Source organism: Peromyscus californicus, unplaced genomic scaffold (genome assembly GCF_007827085.1).
Source record: "Peromyscus californicus insignis strain IS unplaced genomic scaffold, ASM782708v3 Scaffold_13__1_contigs__length_99412109, whole genome shotgun sequence".
Classification (NCBI taxonomy): Eukaryota; Metazoa; Chordata; class Mammalia; order Rodentia; family Cricetidae; genus Peromyscus; species Peromyscus californicus.
The window spans coordinates 57,658,549-57,683,344 of NW_026294424.1; the positions used below are offsets into that span (position 1 = coordinate 57,658,549).

General features: G+C 44.9%; 2 protein-coding genes across 4 annotated transcripts in view; both read left to right on the forward strand.

Moving 5' to 3' along the window:
* Nwd2 (NACHT and WD repeat domain containing 2) overlaps positions 1–14,003 on the forward strand; it is a 161,164-nt gene extending 147,161 nt beyond the window's left edge. For all 3 annotated transcript variants that reach the window (XM_052734969.1, XM_052734972.1, XM_052734970.1), the window contains 2 exons: positions 2,868–3,457; positions 7,810–14,003. In XM_052734969.1, the coding sequence (XP_052590929.1) occupies positions 2,868–3,457; positions 7,810–11,742 (4,523 nt within the window). In that variant the 3' untranslated portion in view covers positions 11,743–14,003. The remainder of the gene's footprint in view (positions 1–2,867; positions 3,458–7,809) is intronic.
* A 1,306-nt stretch (positions 14,004–15,309) lies between these two features.
* The window catches only part of CUNH4orf19 (chromosome unknown C4orf19 homolog), an 80,224-nt gene continuing 70,737 nt past the window's right edge, over positions 15,310–24,796 (forward strand). The window contains exon 1 of the mRNA XM_052734973.1: positions 15,310–16,144. The gene's annotated coding sequence lies outside the window, so the exon portion shown is untranslated. The remainder of the gene's footprint in view (positions 16,145–24,796) is intronic.

A 24,796-nucleotide genomic window follows, 5' to 3' on the forward strand; every position in this document is an offset into this window, starting at 1 on the left:
ACACACTCACACATGCACACACAATACACACAGACACACTCACATACATATACTCACAAACTCACACACACATACACACATACACACACTCACATACATACACTCTCATATATACACACCCATACACACACTCACAGACAGACAGACACACACACACACACACATCTTCCAGCTCCTCATTACCGAGCAGTTTGTAGCCTCCCACAGGCAGGCAGAGGAAGTCTCATTGTCAGAAACTGTAGGAAAGCCCAGATCTGAAGGAATAAGGCAGTCACAGTTTCGAGAAAACAAACACCACTGGGCAAAGGTTATCAGATATGCGGAATAGAACTTCTTTTTAAAGTTCATGATAAGAAATTGTTGAGGAAAAGCGATAATAATTGCACTTTCAGATTACTGTTTTGAATGCTGTGGCCTGAGAAAACAGAATCCCAATACCATGTTCCAATGTGGTGAAAGTATCAGGAAGTTTTTATAGTTACAGAGCAAAAATCATGTGTAAAAAACTCAAAAAGCATTTGACCCCCAACCACTGAATACACCTATACAAACAGCTTTTTCAAGCTGTCAGTCCAGTGGCGCAAGCGCAAAGACAGGAAGTGAAAACAGTGTCCAGTGAGGACAGGGGAAAGTTTGGAATATGTGTACATCAACATCAGGCATTCTGTTCTGCAGCTTTCTGTTTCTATCACAAATGCTGAGGGGAGAAAAGTCTTCATTTTGGTTCCATCTTGGAGCCTCCAGGCCATGATCAGTCAATCAATTAAATGCCCCATTGCCTTTGGGCCTGTGGTAAGGTCACATACCACGGCACTAGCTTGTGGCAAAACCATTCACCCCACTGTGAGTAATGAAAATGAGAAACAGTAGCCTAGAGTCCCATAAGTCCCTTCAAAGACATGCCCCATCAACCTGAGACCTCCCACTGGACCACAGCTACCTCCTAAAAGTTCAGCCACCTCCCATTAACTGACTCCAGGGAACACCCCTTTAGAACACACAGCATCTGAGGGTACTCCAGATCTAAACCACAGCAGGAGTTATGAACACAAGTTTCGCCTAAACTAAGAAGGTGCACGGTGCCTCCAAGATCTGGAGAATGGACTTCGTGTCACGTTGCTCCTTTATTCTGGTTCATTTATACTGTCGCAGGCATTGCTGGCTTTTTCTCTTAGTACTGCCTGCTTCCTCTCAACCCGCACTGCACACGACTAGCAGGATGTATAGCACATTAGCGCATCGTAGTTGCTCAAGAAAGGTCAGTTTATGAAGAAGGAGCAAGGATAGCTGGAAAAAAGGGATGGAGGGAGGAATGTAGTTGGTATTCTTTAATCTTTGGTTCTTTATCTTTGGGGGCCCACCACCCAGCTGTCAAATAAATATACGGAGACTTATCCTTTCTTATGAATATCCAGTCTTATCTTGGCTTGTGTCTAGCCAGCCTTTCTAACTTAAATCATCCCATCTACCTTTTGCCTCTGGACTTTTATCTTTCTCTAGTCTATAGACCTTTCTTTACTTCTTACTCCATTGCTGGTTGTGTAGCTGGGTGGCTGGCCCCTGATGTCCTCCTCTCCTCCTTTTCTCACTCCTCAATCCTGCTTCTTCTTTCTGTAATTGTTCCCTCTGCCTGGAAGCCCTGCCTATCCCTCTCCTGCTTTGTTATTGGCTGTTCAGCTCTTTATTAGACCAATCAGATGTTGTAGACAGGCAAAGTAACACAGCTTCACAGAGTTAAACAAATGCAGCATAAAAGAATGCAATATGCTGGGCGGTGGTGGCCCACGCCTTTAATCCTAGCACTTGGGAGGCAGAGGCAGGTGAATCTCTGTGAGTTCGAGGCCAGACTGGGCTACAGAGTGAGTTCCAGAAAAGGCGCCAAAGCTACACAGAGAAACCCTGTCTCGAAAAACAAAAAACAAAAAAAAACCCCAAAGAATGCAATACATCTTTGCATCATTAAATAAATGATGTTCCACAGCATAAACAAATATAACACATCTTCAACTAATATTCCACAACAACAGACTTATCTATAGGCCAATTGAGTGGAGGGGGCATTTTCTCCATTGAAGTTCCCTCTTCCCAGATGACCTGTGACTTGTGTCTAGCTGATAAAAAGTCTAACCAGGACTAGAGGGAAAAAAGGATGGAAGGCAGAGAGATGGGGAGGGAGAGTAGGTGGAACTAAAAATGCATACTTTTTTCTGTACCTCTGTGTACTATAGGCCATACGTGGTTTAGTTCAGAAGAAATGATGTCCTATACTAAGTCATTTTCTATACCTTTCTGAGACCATGGAATTGAGCAGTAGCATGGAGTATTAACATTGATCAATATTCAGAATATGGCTACATTTTATTTTAAGATGTGCTTTTTCATTTCTAGTTCAGCACATCTGTCTAGGGTACAATACATCTCAGATTAAATGATGATACCACACTGTAAAGGGTGGCCTGACAAGGAACCAGGAGCCTGACTATGTCACTTGGCTGCCTCCATGTTTCCTGGCCCTAAAGGGAGCCCACTGTTTCCACAATTAAAAGGGTAAAGTTGGAGAGAGAAATTCAACTTAGAGCTTAGAGTCATCACTATGAACACGGCATGCTTGCTTTATCAAGCTGTGTTCAACTTCTGCTTCCCATTGCAAGGGAAATAAAATATTTTATGGGGAAAAAAATCTACTCTTCTGGGTCCTACCTGTTTAGGAAAAGACTAGTGTGAACTTGGAAATCACCCCACAGGTTGCATCACTACAAATTATAAGCAAAATAATCTCCCCCAAAGTGACTAATAGCTACATATTAGGAATTAGGGCCCATGGCTCCTTCATTTAAGGTAATAATCCCCATCTTAACTTCTTCCAGCTATCGAGGATGAGTTTGACTTTGCTCTAGGCAAGCAAACTCCAGCATTCCTGAAGAAGTGTGTGTGCTACATCAGGAAGATTGCTAACATCGAGCGCTTCGTGAAAATCCCGGAGATGGGAAAATACATGGACATAACTGGAACCGAGCCAAGAATCATCCGTGACCCAGAAGCTCAGGAGAAGCTGATAAAACTCAGGGATGAATTCATTCCTACCATCGTTGCATCCTCTAACCTGAGAGTATACACGTCTGTCACTCATTGTGACATGAAACTGGGCTATTCCCAAGAGATAGAAAATCATTACATAGAAGGACTCGGTAAGCAATTTTATGAGGACATGATTGACATAATTCAGGCAACAGTGCAGCAGAATTTTGACACAGAGACTGATACACTGTACGATGAAATCCTTCAGCACTCTTCACTTTGTAAAACATACGCCTCCTTCTATGAATACAAGTGCGAATCGCTAAACATCTTGCATAAGTACATCCTGCCGAGCAAAACCGGGCACATCAACCCTCTCGTTGTGTATGGTGGGCCATGCACCGGGAAGACTCTGCTGCTAGCTGAAGTGGCAAAAAAGGTAAAAACAAATAAATAATAATCTACTCTTTCCTTTCTATGTTTGTGGAAATATTATTCTTGAGGGGAAAATAATAACTTAATCAAATTCAACTCTCATTTTTCTGTGTTTGCTATCTGAATTATAAGTAGACCTTTTGGCATGGATACATCTGTGTTTCTTTTTTGCTGGTGTGACAGCTGTGCTGTGAGAACAAGATGCATGGGATGTAACTATAAAACCATTTTCTTTGCTCACCCAGTATTCCGACTCATCTGCCTCACTTGCATGAAAAGGGAAACCAAGTCTTCAAAACTCTTCTCATCCTCATCAGGCAAAAACAAGCTTTCTAGTTCCTCTAGTCACTAAGTCAGGCTCAGCTCAGCCATAAGTGTGTCCAGTCTAAGGTGATAAGAAACACTTTGGTCTCTATTTTTCTCCTCCATCTGAGGCCTACCACAGTCAAGGCCCTCACTGTGAGTGTGGGAACATAGATGTCTTTATAGACCTAGTGCTTCTTCCTCCCTCCTTTCCTAGCCTCAACCACATTTATGATCCCTACTGAGTGGTAGTCTAGTGGAGATAGGAAGATGACAACTGGGGAGTTCTTATATGACTCCCATGCTGCTGTAAGGGAATGCTACACTTTTCTCTGAATAAGCATTCAAAGCCACCCACCATCTCTTCTGCATCCTGCCCATCATTTCCTGATCTTCTCCTCCTGCACCCCCAACCCCGAACCCACTGATCACTCACTGCAGCTCCCTAAGAGCAAAGCAGTGCATCCTTTCCTTGCTTATTGCTTTATCACTTCCTAGACACCCAATAACAAACTTCCAGAGTCTTTTAGGTAAGATCTTATCCAGGCAAACCCTGGGAGGCAGAAAGTACCCAGCCTTACCATCTCTTTCTTCTCAATGCTTCACATTGGATTCATGGGAAATACCCAGGTACTCTTTGGCCTTCAGAACCTAGACCCACAGCTCCAGCCCAGAATAACAGCCTTGTTTCACTCCTCCCTCAGAGCTGTTAGCTAGCCTGTCACTCAGCCCTGTGTCTCTCAGATGTCATGACCATGTCCACTGGCTTCACAGGGTCTCTACTCAAAAGTCTACTGAAGCCACTTTCTCTGGCTAGACGTGAAGAATGAGCATTGTTCTGCCTTCTCCTCTGAGGGTGAGGGGATGAGAGATCAGATCCATGGCTCCTTCATCTTCAACTTTTTCTTGACCCCACCCCCACCACCGCCCCCAGCCCTTTTTGCAGGCTAATTGTGTGTTATCACTAAAGTGACTTCAGAATCCCTATTTCCCTACATGAGTATTTGTGACCTCGTTTTAAAATGTATTATCTATTATCTTGCCATGTCGGCCTAAACTGTACTAAACTAGATCATTTTAATTTCTGTTACACTTGGCGTTCAAGTGGAACGGCTTCTGTAAGTCTAATGATCACTCAGAACTGTCATGTCATTCTTCTGTACACTGCCTAGCAGAGCCTTCTCTAACTCTCTGAATATTCCTGTAGTCTGTAAGGGGCCACACAAAATCAAATCGATCATCCTGAATACAAAAAACAGGGTTGGCTGCATTGCACCTGTTATGGTGATTTGGTGCCAAATCAAATTTACAGGTGAGCATCAGGTATATCATTCTTACCCTAATTGGCTATCTTTTAGTAGATCACGTCCAGCTGCTTTAATTCTTTTGCTAGAGGATGCAACCATTTCTTTAGTTAAGCACCAGCTGAGGTAGAGACCTGACCTTAGGCACCATATCTTATCAAAATAAACTGAGAGAGACAGAGACAGAGACAGCAAGACTTTAACTCTGGTTTGACTAGTTTGTATGTGTGTCTTCAAACTTTGGGATTATTTCTCACAGTCACACTGATGACACTGTGAGAGGCACATAAGAAGTTTGATGAGGATTTCCTTCCTGTGTAAGAAAGGATATAAGGAACAAATATTGTTGAACTGGTTGAGTAGAAGGTTCGTGTGATGTGCTTTCATGTGCATGAAAGGTCATAGATCTTATGAGACAGGCTGGTGTGCCCATACAGAAAAGCATCTCTACTCTGCAGTGTGCTAGTCATGTGAAGTTGATCTTGAGTGACAGCTGGGCTCTATGTCTTCCGGAGACCTGGTCCGGTTGTGTGTATCCAGATACTCACAGTACAGGGTTCTTCTTATCAGTTTTCTCAGCCCTTCTTACCACTTGTCTTTCTGGGGGAGTGACTAGCTGTCTGCCAGCAACGACTTTCACTGTCTTATGTCCTTGTTTCCAACAGGATCTCATACTGTCTCCTGTGAACCCAGCTCATGCTTATAGGACAGTCTCCATAGACGCCACATGAACAGTAGCCTCAGCATATGAGCAACCAATAACAACCATTGTCAAACAGACAATGTTTGGGTTCTGATCAGCCACCAGCGCACGGTGGGGGATGGCATTACTGTCATCTCTAAAACCAGCTTCTGACAACAAAACTAAGTAGCCAAATGCTCCTTAAGCGATGCCACCTACCAAACTGACATCCATAGATCTTAAATCTTACATTTTTCTTCATCTGAGCTATCTCAAAGATCGAAGTTTCCTAATTTATAGAAAAAAAAACTGTATATAATGTGGAGCGTTTACCCACCAACCCCACAGTTCCCCAGAGTTTTCTTGAGTGCGAGCAGAAGGAATTACTAGATAGAAAGATTTAAATTGTGGAGATAAACAGAAAATATAGGACAGCCTCAAGAGGCCCTGGAACCTATTCCAACGGGCCCTGACAGTCTCTGCCCCAGGATATTTATAGAGACACCAAGGGATGGAGCAAAAGACCTCCCCCCCACCCCAGCACAGCCAAGTGCAGACCATCTCAGACACCTGCACTCAGGCTTGTGGCCCTAAACATCCTCTATGCAGACCTGCTGGGTAAAGCCAAGAGGAACCTGAAAACGGGCTCCCACAATATAACTATAGAATTTATAGACTAACTCCTTATTTTCTAGAGAGTATTCTTGGTAATAGAATGGCTGAAAAGCTGTATCTCCCTAAAAATACTCTTTGCAGGACTGTTTTGCACTTTGATCATATTTCTCCCAACTTTGACTTTACAGGAAAAAAAATACTACATTTCACTGGTCTCTATATACTTTTCCCCCTTAGCTCTACCAGGAAGAAAGGGAAGGGTCAGGAGAGGAAGGGAAAAGGGCATGTAGAATGGAAGTCAGATATGGTCTCTACTTCAATTTTGCTTCTAATGACCATTCAACTTGAAGTAAGTTAGTGATTTAGCCTGAGCTTTGGCTTTCCCTCCCATTAAATATCACAGTCAATCCATGTGCCCTTCATAGAGATCATGTGAAGTGATGACTACCTGTCTACACAGTGGAGTATTAGAACACACAGCAATTAATTAACCTCATAACCAGAACTATGTAGACTTTTTAAAGATTTATTTTTATTTTTAATTATGTGTATTGTGTATGGGTCTGTGTGGGGATATGTGAACTTGAATGCAAGTACCCTCAGAGGCCAGAAGAGGATGTCAGTCTCCTGGAGCTGGAGTTACAGGTGGTTGTGAGTCAACTGTTATGGGTGCTAATAAGATATTAAGAGCAGTTGCTCTTAATTGTGACCCTTATCTCTAGTCTCAAATTTTGTAAATTTTTATGATAGAAGTAATAATCACAATGATGACCCTGTAGCATCACAAAACACCTCTTGGTTACAAAAGAGTCTATTCAGCATAATATATTGATGACAAATATTTTATTACATTCTGATTAACTAGTTATTGGTCAGCCATGTATAAAATTATACATTCTCAATTAATGAAAACATTTACTAGATGTGATTTATAAATCATTACTTAAGTCAGCCATTAAACAAACACTAAGTATATACTGTGTGCTAACAGCTACCAAAAGTTAGGGATTTAGATGAAAAAATGATCAGACTGTGTATCCAGATTCATGGTTATTGAATACTCTGTAGTTTTTAGAATTCAAACAAATATTTTCTTTCTTTTTTTTTTTTTTTTTTTTTTTTTTGGTTTTTCGAGACAGGGTTTCTCTGTGTAGCTTTGCGCCTTTCCTGGGATTCACTTGGTAGCCCAGGCTGGCCTCGAACTCACAGAGATCCGCCTGGCTCTGCCAAATATTTTCTTACTGTTTCACTGCCTGTGGGTCTCACCTGAAGATCTGCACATTGTGGCAGCTTTGTGGCAGCACTTTGGCCTACCCAGATGGTTTGTGCATTTCTTGGATCAGGGCTTCTTTTTGCATGGCTGGTGTTAGTCTGAGCTCTAGGCGGGGAACCTCATGAATTATGATTGTGTTAAGGCACAGCACTGTTCTAAACTCTGCTTGTATGTTCTAGGCTTATGGCTGGCTACATGAAGACACAGGGCCGGACTCTGACCCGGTTGTCATTGTGAGATTTCTAGGGACGACAGACATGAGTGTTGATCTGAAGACACTCCTTCTAAGTGTTTGCGAACAAATGGCCGTCAGCTACAGGTGTCTGGTTCAAAGCTATCCTAAGAAGATCCATGACCTCCGTGACTTATTTATAAACCTGTTAAATGAGTCTTCACTGCAGAGGCCTCTGGTGATAATATTTGATGCCCTGGAGCAGCTCTCAGAGAACGATGATGCTAGGAAGCTCTGGTGGCTACCTGCTCACCTTCCCAGGTTCGTGAGGATCGTCCTCTCCACACTGCCCAACAAACATGGGATCCTGCAGAAACTAAGGTGCCTTATCCATGAAGAAGACAACTACATCGAGCTGATTCCTCGGGATAGAAAGATGTGCAGCCAGGTCCTCAAACACCAGCTGCTGAGGGTAAAAAGGAAGGTCACATCCGGCCAGCAGATTTATGTAAACAACGCATTCTCCAAGTGCACGCTGCCTATGTTTGTGAACCTGACTTTCAGGGAGGTGAGACATTGGAGATCTCACAAGGATGTGGACGAATCCTCCCTCTGTGTGACTGTCCATGAAAGTATAGAACAGTTATTCTGGTCCTTGGAGAAGAAGTGTGGTCAGAAACTGGTCTCCAGAGCTCTGGGTTACATCACCATGGCCAAAATGGGTTTGAGTGAGATGGAACTGGAGGATGTGTTAGCTCTAGACAACAGCGTTATGAATGAACTCAATGAGAACACCAGACCCAGCAATCCCCTGAGAGTACCTTACCTGTACATCGCAAGGCTCAAGGAGGGGCTCAGTGGATATTTAATAGAAAGACACGTGAAGAACGTCACACTCTTAGTCTGGGCCAACAGACACCTGCAGCTCATAGCCCAGAAGCTCTATCTGCAGGAGGACAGAAACCTTCGTGAGATGCACACGATCCTGGCCGATTATTTTCTAGGGGTGTGGTCAGGAGGCAGGAGGAAGGCTTTCTGCCTGGAAGACCCCTACTTGAATGGCTGCCTCGACTTAGAGAATAGAAGCCTGCTCGAGGAAGAAAAGCATTTCATGGAACAAGCGTCCTTTGACAGGCAGGCCCCTGACCAGCCCTGGGTTTTCCAGTGTAACCCACTAGAGCCCGACATCTTTTTTGTCAATCACAGGAAAATGTCTGAGCTCTTGTATCATCTGACAAGGTGTGGGAAAACCGATGACCTGCTTTACGGAATCATCATGAACTTCAGCTGGCTTTACACCATGATCAAAATTGGCCAGTTTGACAAAGTGCTCGCAGACATAGAACTGGCTTACAACTACTCACAAGAAAAGGAGCTAAAGTTCCTAGCCAGCACGCTCCGTGGCATCAGAAACAAGGTCATTACGTTCCCAGGCTCCCTTTCAGCAGAGCTCCAGCAGAGGCTGCTGCCTGTTGTGAGTTCCCTGCCCAAACTCAGACATCTTCTTTTAGAATGTGACAAAGACGGACCTAAATACTGCTCCATTGTTCCTCTTCACTCATCCATGGACGTGACGTACAGCCCCGAGCGTCTCCCCTTAGCAGCCAGTCACCTGCATGTTACGGAGATTCTGCCCACCTGTAACCCCAGCACTGTTCTCACGGCTTTAGAAAATGGTTCCATCAGCACATGGGATGTCGAAACTCGCCAGCTACTCAGGCAAATCACCACAGCCCAGTCTGTCATCCTGGGCATGAAGCTCACCAGTGATGAGAAGTACCTCGTCGTTGCTACAACAAACAACACTTTGCTGGTTTATGACAACGTCAATTCCTGTCTCCTGTCTGAGGTGGAGATCAAAGGGACCAAGCATGGAAGTGGCTCCACCTACATCAACGGATTTACGCTCTCTGTCAATCATGCCCTTGCATGGCTGGAGGCCAGCAAAGATGTCACTGTCATTGATCTGCTCTATGGATGGCCCCTTTACCAGTTCCACTGCTGGTATGAAGTGACCTGTGTCCAATGCTCTCTGGATGGGGTGTATGCTTTCTGCGGCCAGTACCTCAACAATACAACCATTTTCCACTTAGGGAGTGGAGAAAAGCTGTGTACGGTGACATCAGAATTTTCAGGTGGCTTTGTAAAGTTTCTTCTCATCTTGGACACAGCCCAAGAGATGGTCATGGTAGACAGTGAGGGGAGCCTCTCTGTTTGGAATACCGAGGACATATCCAACCCCCAGCTGACCGAAGATTTTGACTGCCGAAAGGATGATAGCGAGGTGGTGAGCATTGAGCTTTCTGAGGACCAAAGTGCAATTCTGATCTGTAAGGCTCTAAGCATTGAGCTCTTAGACACCGGCATATGGAAGGTCGCTGAGAAGTTCAGAGCCAGGCACAATGAACGATTTATATCCGCCGTGCTATCCAAAAATGGAGACTGCATCATTGCCACCATGGAGAACACCCCAGCGGTGTTCTTCTGGAGGCGGGACACAGGCCAGTGCATGGCAAGCTTGCAGGAAGTCTCAGGAACCATAGTGAAGCTGGTCAAATCTAGTCACCACAATATGCTGCTGTCTTTATCAACCAGTGGCGTTCTTTCCATCTGGGATATAGACATCATCACAGCTATGTCCAACATAGATAAAACCGGAAAACCCATCCAGAGTCTGGTGTTGCCTGCCAGAGGGGAAATCATTTACTCTCTCGATGGCTCTGATTGCGTTCATAAGTGGAACTTCAGCAGTGGGTTCATTGAAGCAGTATTTAAGCATGAAGGGATAGTTGAACACTGTGTGTTAACTTCTGCGGGAGACCTCATGGTGACATCAGATGACAAAAGCAGCCAATATGTCTGGCATACCAGCAGTGGGGAAAACCTCTTCCGAATTAATGGGCAGAGGATATCTCAGCTGCTGATCACACATAATGACCAGTTTGTGGTCTCTCTGTGTGAGGAAAATGCCTCCAGGGTTTGGAGACTGGCCACAGGCCACAGAGTCTGCAACATCTTGACCACTTTGCAAAATGCCTTCATTACCTCTGCAAACACCTTCGTGGTTGGAATGACCAAAAGCAAAGTGCTGGCAGTCAGTCTTTGGACGGGAAGTATTACCAAGAAATTTTGCTGTGAAGATGGGATCACCATTGTGAATTTTAAGTTGATCCCCGACTGTCCTGACATCATCGTGTTTATCACATCGGCTGAGACTGTAAACATCTGGAGTCTGACTGACGAAGTGATCTGTCGACGCGTGCAGCTTCCAAGCAACTTCTTGAAAAACCTGGAGGACTTTGAAATCTCTCCCAATGGGAAGCTAGGCATTCTATCCCGGGGAGATGAAAACATCAATGTGCTAGATTTACACAGTGGAAAATTGCGGGTGGTTCATGCCTCTGGGGTCATCTGGAGGCAGAGACTCTCTCGAGATGGTCGCTACCTGGTATATATTTGTTTTCGGAATGGGGAGGAGGAGGAGGAGAATGATGCCACCTCTAGCTTAATTGTCATGAGACTGGCTGATGGCAAAAACATCGGTGCTTGTTCCCTTTACAAAACACCAACTTTCCTTGCACTCTCACAGAGACACCTGAACATCATTGTCGGCTTTGATGATGGGAGTATAGGAATATACACAGTGGTGGATCGTGTTGATGCTGCGCTGAAAATCAAAATTGCCACTTCAAACAGCAGGCAGATCTTCAACAATGCAACACAGACATCCAGGCCAAAGTCAAACAGTTACTCCTTTAAAGTGTCCGTGGACTGCCTATGGAGAGAGTCCACTGAGGTCTTTGCAAGAGACAGCCCTATCACCGTGAGTGACTCCTCAGAGTCCAATGAGGCAACACCGTCCAAGAAACACAACTCTTGTTATGATCGGGTGTGTGCTGCCCTTGAATCCCGGAGCCACAGCTATACACCAGATAACTGACATGATGTTTATCCTGCACAACTGAAATACATAATCCACATACAACAGAAAAAAAAAGCAAAGTGAATCTTCTGCACCACAATGATAAGCTGCTCGTTTCTTAAAAGCAGGAAAGATGCTGGAATTCTCAATTGACTAATATCCTTGTGAAAAGAACAGAACTCTGAGACTTGACTTGGGTGCCATCTCTTTGTCCAAATGTGTTAGACAAATAGAGAGCTTCCATAAGTGATAGTGAAATGGCCATTTCACCTAGAAAATAGAGGATAAAGTCTTTTAAATTTGCTGTATAATAAGAATCAGCACAATTCACTACACTGATTCAGATGAGAGAAACTAGACTTGCAGGTAAATCAGTTGGACTAGAAATAGTTCTACAGAAGCCAGTTGAAATCATGATGGCAAAGAACTATCTGTCTCTGAATGGTGGTGTGGTAGCAAATTGCAGCCTTAATCTCTCTTTACGTTTCCCAATCCTGACAACTGTGTAAACTTAGTCTGCATACAAGAGGTCTAACGGTGCAAAATCATGTCTGAAAGATGTCCAGCTGTGTTCCCGTTTCCCAAGACACCACATAAAATCTGAGCTGGTGGACAGACTGGGAGAAGAACTAACTACCACTATTATAGGGCTACTGAACACGGAGAGTCAGTCTTCATCAAAACACACTCACAGCAACTGCATGCAAAGGTTTCTGTGTCATGGACTATATCATTTTTAAACTATTTCTTTCTTGGATTGCAAAAGAACCCACTTAATAAGAAACTGCAATCTTTTTACACCTTTTCTTGAGATGCATATTTGTGATGAGTGTAAAGAATTATAGAAAGGGCATTACAAACTTGGTCAAAACACCTGTTCATTTCTTTCATTGTACTAACAAGAGTCTGTACTCTTCAGTCAGCTGTTGGGAAGCCTAAGTTATTTCCCAGACCCCTGCAGTTATCTCTTAATAGGAAGCAAGCTTTTTCAACACACCATCTCTGACACACTGATGACATTGCCTTACTCTCTCATTCCTTCTCTCTCCCGTGTAAAAGTGCAGATACACGACCAAATACTCTGGGACAAACTGAATATGCCTGTCTCTGTGCTAAAATATCCCATATATCTTAAGGGTGTCCAAAGGTTCTTACCATCTCTGTTTGTAATCACTTTCTTACTTCTATACACTGTATGTATGCTTCTTTACCTGTTCCACTTCCAGACTGAGGACTTTCCTAGTCTTACCATTTCAAAGCAGAAACTATGAAATGGTATATATATATATATATTTTTTTTAAAAAAACGACTTTACCAATTTGAAGGAAAACACATCTCAGAAGGTGAAAGTGATTTTCTTCCTTCCATGTCCTCCCCATGGCATGTCCGGGAAGAACTTTCAAGGGGGTCAGGAGCAATGGTTGGTTTGATTTTCTTGGAAAGTGGAAGTTCCTTAAATCAGGCCAGTGGACAAAGAACCGGCTTATTTTTGTCCCAGCTCCGCTGCGAACTCATCATGCTCCTGTACCTGACTTTTAACCTCACCAGTGTATTGCTTTTGTGGACTGCACGGGAAAGGGGGAGATGGTTTCTGCTCCAGCCTGGAGGCCTGGTGGGGATGCCGGGAGTACCCTGAGAAACACGTCACTGCTGTGACATACTGATTGCCAACACAAAGGGAAAAACAAAGTTATCTAAGCCCATAGAGAGTCCAAGTCGACTGTATTTCACCGGTGAAAAGGTTTAACATGTAAGCATTCGAAGGCGTCACTCAGATACCAACACCTTACTCCGTGGTGAAACACTTTTTTAGGTGTGTTCCTCGTAGTGTAGCTACCAGCCAGTAGGAGGAAGCCCAGGGAGGGCTAAGATCCATATACCCATCATCTGGAGCCCATACTTTTAGCTCTTCGGCCAACATGTTCTTATCCCTGTCCTTATCAGTTGAACCTCCACGCCATACATTTCTAAGAATTAAATGCCTAGATGGATTAAATGTAGTGTGTGAGTGTCCTGTGTAAAAACTAATAGAGTATATCAAGTGACCTGAGTGATTTTTTTTCCTAACATGTTTGCAACTGATAGCTCATACTGAATGTTTTTATGTAAACTTTGTATTGTTGGGATGAACTACCCAATCAGAGATTTATATTTTCATAAATGTTACATTTAGTTCAATTTTGTTACAGAGTTGTTACACTAGACAATTATTTCAGTGTTCGAACAATATACGGTCTTGTGTATGTATCGTTTGTATGAATAAAAGATGAGCTACTTAGGCTTGAGTACCGTTTATTTTTTTCACCACTGAGGCTGGCCAGACATAGAGGACCTCAAGCACCAGTGATTATTCAAATTTACCAAAGGTACACTAGACCTGTTCTGGGAGTTTCCAGGCACATAGCCGTGCCATCTGCACCACAGCCTCATGAGTTTGATACTATACCTACTCCACGTTTCTAGGGAGAAAGCTTAGACATAAAGATGATGGGCGGGACGCCGGTATACCACCAGCATCTTCGTTAACTTTCTCAACGCACATCAAAATACTCAGTACCCAGCAGTCACTCAGTGACGGTAACTTCTAAGCTATTGACTAATGTGCAGGGGAGAGATTCGGCTAGTTTGTTAAAGATCACTGGAAGTTACCATAAATGCCTGGGTATGTTTTGTTGTTTTGTTTTCCTTTTCTCCAGTCTACAGGGAGAGTTGATGAACTCCGTCAACAAATGTTTACCTAAATCACAAATTTCACCAAGAACACAGAAGCCAGTAAAAAAGCTCTTGCCTTATAGAATTTCAGATTCAACAAGAACACAGGGAGGAAATAAGTTCTCTGTGTATATGTGCAAGGGCACACAACTTCCTCTTGTGGCTGAAGAAGGGAAAAGTGGTGACCAAGAACTGGAGCCACTCATAAATTCCGAAGTGAGTGAGCAAAACGTAGGAGAACCGTTCTGGATACCTTTGTATCACACACACACACACACCACATACACACACACACATCACACACACCACATACACACACACCACATACACTACACACATATATACACACACCAAATACACACACACACACACCACATACACACCACACACACACACACACACACACACACACACACACACACACCCCTTTGGTCTCAGAATTCTCATATACACCAAAAAAAAGGATATCTTTAAACATGGCGGTATTGGAAAGCTTCAGTGAAATAAACAATAATCAGATGAAACCTTGTATATAGTTCTCAACAAAGCAAACACTCTCAAAAAAAAAAAAGACAACTCAAAATTCAACGTTTAAAAGAAAACTAACTTTTCTTACCCTCATCTCTTTCTGGTTGAAACAAACCTCAGTTTCTCCCCACTGACTCCAACACCCAAAACAAATTCCAAAGTCTTTTTTGATCAGAATAACCTAATTCATATATAAATGGACCAGTAACACCATGAATATTTCTGACAAGGCTGGAAATTGAACCTGAGAATCACTTATTGTGACAAGAATTTTTTCCTTCAAATCAATAAATAGCATTTAACAACGTATAAATCCCCTCATAAATGTACCATTTGAAAGCGCACAGCTTTCTTAGTGCGAGAAAGGGCCGAAAATCATTACGTGTTCTCCCATAGAGCGTAGTAAATGCCTGTGAAGGCAGCAGGTATCTCGAACGCAAACACTCTGAGAAACTACCGCTCTTAAGGTCTTTGGGAAGTCCTACGTCTGGTTCCTTCTCCAGCATCGTGTTTTATCCTCTTTCACTGGGAGGCTTGGAGCGTGGAGGGGAAGGCTAGTAAGCTAGATGGCGCAGTTGCTCAACACATTTCTTGGCAAGCTCCAGAGCCCTGGGCCAGGTAGAAAGAAGACCCAAACCTTAAACCGAATTTCAGGATTAAGCCACCCATTCTCCAGCCGTCCTAAGTAAAGCTCCGTGAGTTTGATGGAGCGTCCCACATCCTGACACCCCCAAGGGAAGGGGTCTGGAACCGGGGTTCTTTCACTCCCGCCACTATAGCCAAGCTTGCAGCCCCTGGGAGTGACCGTCGCAGCGGGGTCTGGGCTGTGTGTCCAGCCAACCAGGCAAGGCGACCAGCGGTGCGCGCGCGCGATCTGGCAACTAACGCGGGCTGCCTCGCTGACCCCTCACTCAAGCCTGGATCCTGGGACGGTCCCCTGGTCCCTGCAGCCTGCGTCCGCCGGGACGGGGCGCAGGTAAAGGGTTACGCGTGGCTGGGAGGCTCGCCCGCTGCCCGCCCACGTGACGCGCCGGCCCAATGACCGCGGCCCGGCTGCGGCTGCAGCGCGGCGGGCTCCCGGCGGCGGCACTGAGCCACACTCGGCGTGTCCCAGCGCGGACGCCCGAGGCCCCCCGAAGCCATGGGCGCCCCGACCCTGGAGACGCCGCCCCGCCGCAGGTAAGCAGCGGCCCGGCCCGCGTCGGGCTCCGCGGGGAGGCGGAGGAGGGCTGCTGGTCCTGGGCGGGAGTCCTCGCTTCGTTCCTCGATCGCTCTCACGTCTCGGTTCCCCTTCTCCTGGAGGGACGCGGGGAGAAACGAGGCGAGGCGCCCCGTGGTTTGGATGACTTCGGGGGAAAGTCACGGAATTCAAGCAAAGCGCGGGCAGAGAGGCAACCTGGCGGGCGGCACGGTTCGGGTTCCCAAACTAAAGGCGTCCGTGCTGTGCTGGTTGAGTAAAATGTTTGGGTTTTGAAAACTCCCAATTCATGAACTCCCAGCAGTGCCTGGGAACTTAAACTGGACAAGCTGCAAGAGCTTTTTCCCATCTGCCTGTGTTCAGGGTTCACCATATTTTAGCATCGGGGAGCTTTTATTGAATAAAACGGGAAAGGGAGTTTGACCGCCCCCGCCCTTTCTTGGAAATGCCCTTGGGTTCTGGGATTGGATCTAAGGCCATGGCAAGGGGTGCGTGGAGGGACTGCCACACCGTGGTGCTCCGCAAGAGCCTGGGACTGGGAGAGTGGGCGCCAGATGCAAACGGTTAAAGGGTCTCACAGCTGTAAATGTTTAAATAGGCAAGTGTCTCCCAGGTCAGTCACCTGGGGCTCCGTGGCCTGGGCAGTCCTGATGAAGTGATATTTTTCATAAAGTCACCAATGAAGAATTTTCCAGTCACACCAGGCAGATAGCAGTGGGCTTTTATCCCTTCCAGAGCCGTAATTACCCTTAAAAGCTAAACAAAATAACCCCATCTGCAGTGACTCCGAACGTTTTATTTTCCATCGTAGTGTGGACACTTGCGCGATGAATGTCGAGGAAGTGGCTATTCTAGGATACGATTCAAAGTAAAGAAAGTGAATCTCGTCTCCCCGTCGCTGTTGATGCGAACGTGTTGGTGGTGGCTTGTGGACAGATGCTTTGGGTGCTTGTAACTTAGCTATGGTGAAAAAAGAGAAGCCTGAAAAAGTGGACAAAAAAGAAATGGGAGTCGTTGTTTTTAGAGGTGGTAGGTTCTGTATTTGCTGGAGTTTTTTCCTCCCGTGTAATTTTCCAGTTAATACTATTTTAAGAAGGGTAGTATCTCCCACAAAAATTTCCAGCTAATTCTATTTAAGAAGGATACACTAGCCTCTACACCTAAGCACCAGTGTCCCGTAAACACCACCTTAGCCCCTTTGGTAAAATTCTCTGTACTGGGGGAAGATCTCTGTAACAATAATATGAAGCTCCTATCATCAAGGAGAGTCCTTGTTTGTGTTTCTCCAAAGTGTGAAAACTCAGGAAACAGGCAGCTCCAAGGTCCACTGACGAGAAATAAAGGTGGCAGATCCAGGACAGTGACTTGTGATTCATCTCTCCTGCTCACCCACTCTGCCCATCTTTTGATCCTGTTCCTTGTCTTATTCTACAAATAAATGTTTATTTTACGTCCCCCGAAACTTACTGTCCGTGAAGATTTTGATATCTGATAGTGTCCAAATTTAAATGTGGCCCATTTAAATGTGCTCACTACATTCCAAAGAGATTTTACACACCCGAATTTTGAAAGGAAACAAAACCTTGCTTATTGCTTGAGCATGTACTCTTTCCTAAAAATGGAAGGAGTTCCTCACTTCTGACCCTGCCCTTCTCAGAGCTTGAAAACTGTGTTCTCTAAGACGCGTGGCCAGGAGCCAGTCTCGGCCCAAGGGCAAAGCAGGTGCTGACCCCTTTCCCCTCAGAACTGCCTGGTGGAGGTGCTCCAGGAGCCCATTGCCTGGGCTTCCAAGAAAGGACTCTGGTTTTCTACTAACTGAATACTAACCTCCTCAAACCTAGTTTCCTCTCTCTAAACAGTGTCTCACATGTTCCTAGTTAGACAGTTTCCCAGTGACCCTGAATCTTGGGCTCTTTCAGGTTCTTGCTTAAAGAACCTATTTCGTTTCTAATGGGATCATTAGAGTGGTTGTCTGGTTAGTCTCCCTAGATAATTCAGAAAAGACGAGCTGGCGAGAGCTGACGGGACCATCGTAGGGGAAGGACAGGTGTGGAGAATTCCCTGTCTGCAGGTCAGATGGGGCAGGCACCCAGTCATGGTCTTTTTAGTGCCTGCTCTTAACCCCAGAGCCATGCTGGCCTCTAGCTGAAATCTTTCTTACTCTGGTTATTTCCTGAATACTCCTGAAGAGAGCAAACTGAAAATCAAATCATTCATGTTTTCGCCATGATTGGGATCTTCAGAAAGATGGTAGACCATCAAAATGACCCTGTCTTAAAAACATACTTTAAACAAGGAGCTGTGAATATGTGTTCTGAAGCAGATAATGAAATAGCTTAACCTATGATTCGGTGTTGTTAGAAAACCTAGACACTACTGAGCTGCAGTGAATGTTAACCGAGATCAGATATGGTGACTTTCGTTATGTGGTTATACCTTAGTTAGTGTGGTGTCTGACATTTCACCGTGAGCAATAAGCTCTACTCAGCACACAGGTGTCTCTCTAAAATCAAATGAACTCTGTCTGGCCTGGCCTTAGAGATCACACGTGTGTGAACCCCGACTCCAGGCCGTTGCCAGGGACACAGCTGCAGCCTCAAGAATCTAGTCTTGGGAGAGTCCTTTGAAGCAAAGCCCATGTCTGTTCTTCCAAGTTTGCTCTGGCTGCCGTGAGAAGGATGGCATGAGAGAGACCACAGACATGGCCGAAGGCAGCTGCTGCACGAATTCACAGAAGATCGGACGGAGAGGCCAATCAATTCAGAAGCTCTTTAGGCACCTACAATCTTAACTGTGGGAAAGTTTTAGTGACTCTGGTCTTTGATGTTGGTTTGCATGCCCTTTCCAAATTAGTTCTCCCACCCCCCCGCCCCAGATTGGTAAACCTAAGCCCGGCTTCCATACAGTGCTCCTCCTATCGAGTACAGTGCTCCTCCTATCGAGTACAGTGCTCCTCCTATCGAGTACAGTGCTCCTCCTATCGAGTACAGTGGCCCTGCACTTGACATAGTTTGTTTCCATCACAGAAAGAAGGCCAATGAGATAGATAATGAGGTGCATATTCTTAGCAACTTACTTCTTCTTTATGTAGACTTTGAAGTGTTAAGGCAAAAATGAAGATAAACGATTGCCTCACATATACCCTCTCTCTCGTGTACCTTCAGTTCCTGTAGGAATAAAAGACTTTGAGTTGTTTAATCCCCAAGTTGGCCCGAACTTGGGCGGCTCTGTGTCGCAAAGAGGGCAGACTGTGTTTGGAAGAGTGTTAATGGTCTATGAAAAACCTTTCGTGCTGGGGAGGGGAGTCGTCTTTGTAGTTGACTCCCAGCTGTACACAATGTGTACTGGTATACATTTTTAATATGTTTGGAAACTCACCGTTTATTAGCCACGGAAAGGATTGCTACAGAGAAGAATTTTGAAATTTCTTTTCATCTCGTTCTCCATGCCACCCTCACCCCATCTAATAGCTGAGCACCTAAACTGGTCATTTATGAGCAGGAAATGCAAAGATTTGGCTAGAGATTATTGAGCAGTATACTTCTTGTCTCATGACTAGACTGCTGGCAATTATCGCTTCTCCCAAACATGTACTGCAACCTAGAAATGAATGCACAAAGTTGCCTTCCACCTGTAAATCATTGTCATCATTCTACAACCTTGGCTCTTCTCTGATCCCTGCTGAGCTTAGCTATTTGGGTCCATAGTCCACAAAGAACTTCCACCCTAGTGGTTCAATATATGGCTATTATGGTAACAGTGAGATATTTTAGTCACCACCCACTGTGAGCCAGCAAAGAAGTACAGGGAAGTTTGTCTGTGATCAAACTATCAAAAAGTAATAGGATGATTATTGTTATTATCAGAGTTCAGAACTGTCTTTTAGTAAATAAGTATTTTTGAAAAAAAAGAAACCTAAAGAGTCACTTCTTCTAAATAATTTACAGATGAGGAAAAAGGAAACTAGATCAAAGAGTTTGTCAAACAATATTGTAGAAGTTCGTACAGCTGCCCACTAGGTCCAGAGACCTGGTTCTTTGTGCTTCCTGCTACTGACTAACAAGCATACATTTTAGGATACAGAAATCCCATTTTCAATTAGCCTTTGCCCTAACATATAGTTAGCCTCTGTTTATTGAAAAATTGCTTGTGTATCCAGCATTAGTTGTCTGTTGCTGTGTAACAAATGAGCCCAGGATTGTTAACACATGTTGGTAACAAGCATAATGACCTCAAACAACCACTGTTGGTTGAGTTTATGATCCTATAGGTCAGCAGTTTAGGCTGAGTTCAGCTGGGTGAGTCTTGTCCAAGCTCTTTCATGTGTCTGTGCTCACCAAGGTAGCACTACCTGGAGTCTTAGCTGACTATCGACTGAGTCACCTGGGGAGCATCTGAGTCTGAGTTCAGTGGTTCACAGACTGCTTACCTGTTGTCTCTACTCGGTGTCCGGAGGGAGAGAGAAGCAAGGCCCTGTGAGGCCTAGGCTCAGCTGATCCAACTCATTTTTTTTTTTCTATGAGTGTACTTTGAAAAGCAAGTCAGGGAGCCAGTTCTAATTCAGGGGATGGGGAAACAGACCTCACTTCTTAATGGGAGAAGCTACAAAGTCACATTAAAAAAAAAAAATTGCGGGTTGGGGCTTTAGCTCAGTGGTAGAGCGCTTGCCTGGCAAGCGCAAGGCCCTGGGTTCGGTCCTCAGCTCTGGAAAAAAAAAAAAAAATCCTTGGATTCAAGGAGAGGTGGACACTTGTGGCCGTTTTCAAAGCCTGCCGTATGGATCAACCCCACACTTCACATCACTCACCAACTCCTGGTGCCTGTAGCTAAGGTAGAATTCCACCTTACAGGTAAGGAAGCTGAGAGCCAGATTTGTTAGCCAGGGTCAGGCAAAGGACATGGCTGCTGAGTGCTGGATCAGCCTTGATTCCTAGACCTGACTGGAAACTACCATGTAACACTGGCTGTGTTCTGCCACAGTGGCAGGCACCGCAGTGTCTCACAGCTCACACTATTATGCTAAAAAGCCTTAAGAATGCTTGTGTTTAAAGAAAAACATTGCATAGGACTGTGTCCTTTAAGAGCACATGCTTTAATTTCTCTGTATGTGCACACACACACACACACACACACACACACACACACACACACTACTGAAGCAGCTCAGCCTTGGACTTGGGAGAAACTGGATGCTTGCATTATCAAAGAAGCTTAGTGGAGAAGGACAGGGAGCCAGGAGAAGTACAGAGTTGAAAAGAATACTTCTATTATTATCTCAAATTTCCTCACATCTTTTTTTTTAAGTCTTGTTTATTTTATTTTACTTATTTATTAAATTTTTTTTTTGTACTTGAGAGGTCTTGCTGGATATTCCTGACTGGCCTGAGACTTGTTATGTAGATCAGGGTGGCCCAGAACTCACAGAGGCCCACCTGCCTCTGTCTCCTAAGTTCTCAGATTAAAAGCATGACACATTATGTGGTCATATGCCTGAGCTTTACATCTTTCTTAAGTAACTCCGCTGAGGCTTCACAAATGTCCACAGGTGATAGAATCGTGACCAGAAGGGGTATTCAGGGGCCTCAACCCCTCTCACTGTAGGTAAGCAAAACCCCAAAACAGCTAAGGGAAAGGTTCGAGGATATGCACAAGCCTGGGTCTCTGACCCAAAACTATTGTGCAGTGACAGGTACTTCAGAGCAGTCCCTTCCAAGAATGGCTTCCTGGTGATTTTTCTACCCCTGACGGGCAAGGTGAGGTAGCTGAGAGAACTCCCCTTTAAAGCTAAGGCGACCTGAATTTTAATCCTGGCTTGCTAACTCCCTGGCAGGTCACAAAATGCATTTAATGCTCTAGTCACTTCTAAAGAGAATCATAAAACAGAAATAATTGACCAGACAGTCAAGATTTGGTTGACAGAATGCAGTTTGTCTCTGTTCCCCTTGAAACTTGACAGGACAAGTTTTATGGTTGGCACTAAGATTTGGTTTTGGTAAAGAGAGCCAAGTGTTCTACGTGTGGATACAATAAAAGCTTCAGAGATCTGTCACGGCCCAGGCCAAGCCCACTCCAGGCCACCAGTGGAGGCCTGATTCCCAGGCCCCCTCTGAGTTCAGGTTTTGCCGTGTGAGATGCTTGCTGTCTCCAGAGGGGAAAGGCCAGTGTTTCCTGATGCCAAAGCCAAGGCCTAAGCAGTGGCTCTGGGGAGGTGCACCTGAAAACCGGAAGGTAGCAAAGTCACAGCTCACTGGGGTGGAGCGAGCTAGAGGGTTGTTTTAATAATACCCCACCTTCATTCCAGGATTTAATGGCGGCAAAAGGAGTGTTAATTTTATGTGATCAAGGAAAAAAAAAAAAAGCCGAGTAGTTTGGGAGGGGTGAAATTACCAAATTGAGACACTTGACAGACACCATCCTTCAACCCCCTCAGTGAGAGCCAGATAGACCCAAAGCTAGTGGATTTACCACAAGAGCGCTTTACAAGACCACCAAAGGTGGGTGTGTCTAAGCAGGACACACATCATCCATCCATCCATCAGGAACCATCTCAGTCACTCCACACAGGGTACCATGTGCACGGTGGATGTGCTGTCCCCCTTAGCTCCCTCTGCCTACTCCTGCCCCCCCCCCACTTCTGTAAGCCCTTGGAAAGAACATGGGGGAGTGCATTTTCCTCTATCATGAAACATTTGTTCCACCTCGATTCTTGCTTGAGTCGCAGAAGAGCGTCTGGGACTGGCTGTCCCAGAAGAGACTGCACTGAACGAAGGATCATGCCTGCTGAGTCTCACCTGATGCCCTGGATTCCAGTCTCCTACCCTGTATAACACCAGGACAGTGACTACTTCCGGGCGAAGTCTGCACAAGGCCATGCTTGATGTATCTGACCATTAGCTTCGGTGACCTCAGTTTTCTGGAACCGTATGAGGCCTCTACACCAGAGCAGCATTTTGAGTCTGGGATGGAAGGGGAGAGGGAAAGGGCTGTCAAGCTTGAAGTGTCTCAGCTCACCTCACTTTCACCCCTTTGTAAAGCCACACCATGAACTAGCAGGAACTGTCAAGCTTGAACACAAGGGACTTCCCTGTGTTTCTAACGACATATATTTCCTTATCATGAAATTTCCTACTCAAATACCTGCCCGGGGATAGTTTTAAATGCTTCTAGTAATGACTCCAGGTTTGCATCTGTGCCAAGGGTGCCAAGGCTCCAGTGTGAGGAAGGAAAGTAAAGGCATTTCTTGAGAAAGCCAACCTGACTTTCCTGCCGGTTGGCTGTGGTAAGTGTGGAGACTAGAGAAAAATGGCAACATGGGGTGGCTCAAGAGCTCAGAAAAGTGACCCTTTCTTGATCCTCCTTTCCGTAAAGGGCTTTCACAATAAGTTGGCCTTTGTAGCATTTAAAAGAGAGGGACATGGTCTCACTTTTGGTGTTTTGCATATTCTTCATGTTTTAGTTTGGTTGGGTTTTTTTTTTAAGATTTTATTTATTTATTATGTACATTGGGGTTTTGTCTACATGGATGTCTGTGTGAGGATTCCCCTGGCATTGGAGTCACAGACAGTTGTGAACTGCCATGTGGGTGCTGGAAATTGAACTCGGTCCTTTGGAAGAGCAGCCAGTGCTCTTAACCTCTGAGCCATCTCTCCAGCCCCTTGGTTGGGTTTTTAAGAAGAATATCATTATATTTTGACTGTGGAGGGTGCATTCTGAGTTGGTGAACCTAGCAACTATAAAAATCAGTTTGAGTTTGGAGTTTTGCTTCTTTGCTTGACTGTTGGTTATTTTGCTAGTATTGCTGAATAACACTAAATGTTTTGTTTGTTTGTTCTTGTTTATTGAGCAAGCCCTATGCCAAGTGTTAGGAATATAAAGGTGATTAGCATGGGCCCAGACAGTCTCATAGGAGTAAGTAGTAAGAGAAACTATGCCCAAATTCCCGAATATACCAAGCTGGCAGGATGTGTCCAGTAAACATGGACAGCACACTGGGAGCTTGGCCTTGTAGGACAGATGCCATAAACTGACCTCTGCAGGCGATCCAAGATTTCAGAGTTCTTAGTTGTTCTCGATGGATGTTCTGGTCTTTAGAGCTGTGTGGTGGGAAACAGCTCCTTCCTTTGGCCTCAACACTTCGTCTTAGATAAGGTTCAGCCTTGCATTCCTACATGGAGTAAGAGTAGGCATAAACACAGATCCTGTTCTGAGCACTCATGAATTCCCTCCTGCCTGTTTGATTTCTCCACTAGCATGTTGTATAGAAGGTTCACCTGGGGACAAATGGGGCCCCTCTTGATGAGGGGTTGGGCTCGTCAAAGAGTTTAAGCAGTGAGAGTCCTTTGAACTAGATACTCTCGCTGGGGCATTTTTCAGAAATAAGTACTGAGAGCTGCTAAGAAAGACACAGGCTCCGAAGCCACCACCAAGGAGGTGTGGAAGCAGCCCCACACTGCTGCCAGCCAGGGGCCACGCTCGTGTCACCAAAGCAAAACAACTGCTCATATCCGTTTCTACTTCATAAAGTCCTTTGTGCTGATTGGAGATAAAGCAGTGAACAAAGCGTGCAAGCCGCCTCTGGGTTGCAGCCTGCCGATCACGTTCTTGCTAGCCATCTCCAGAGGATGTAATTTAAT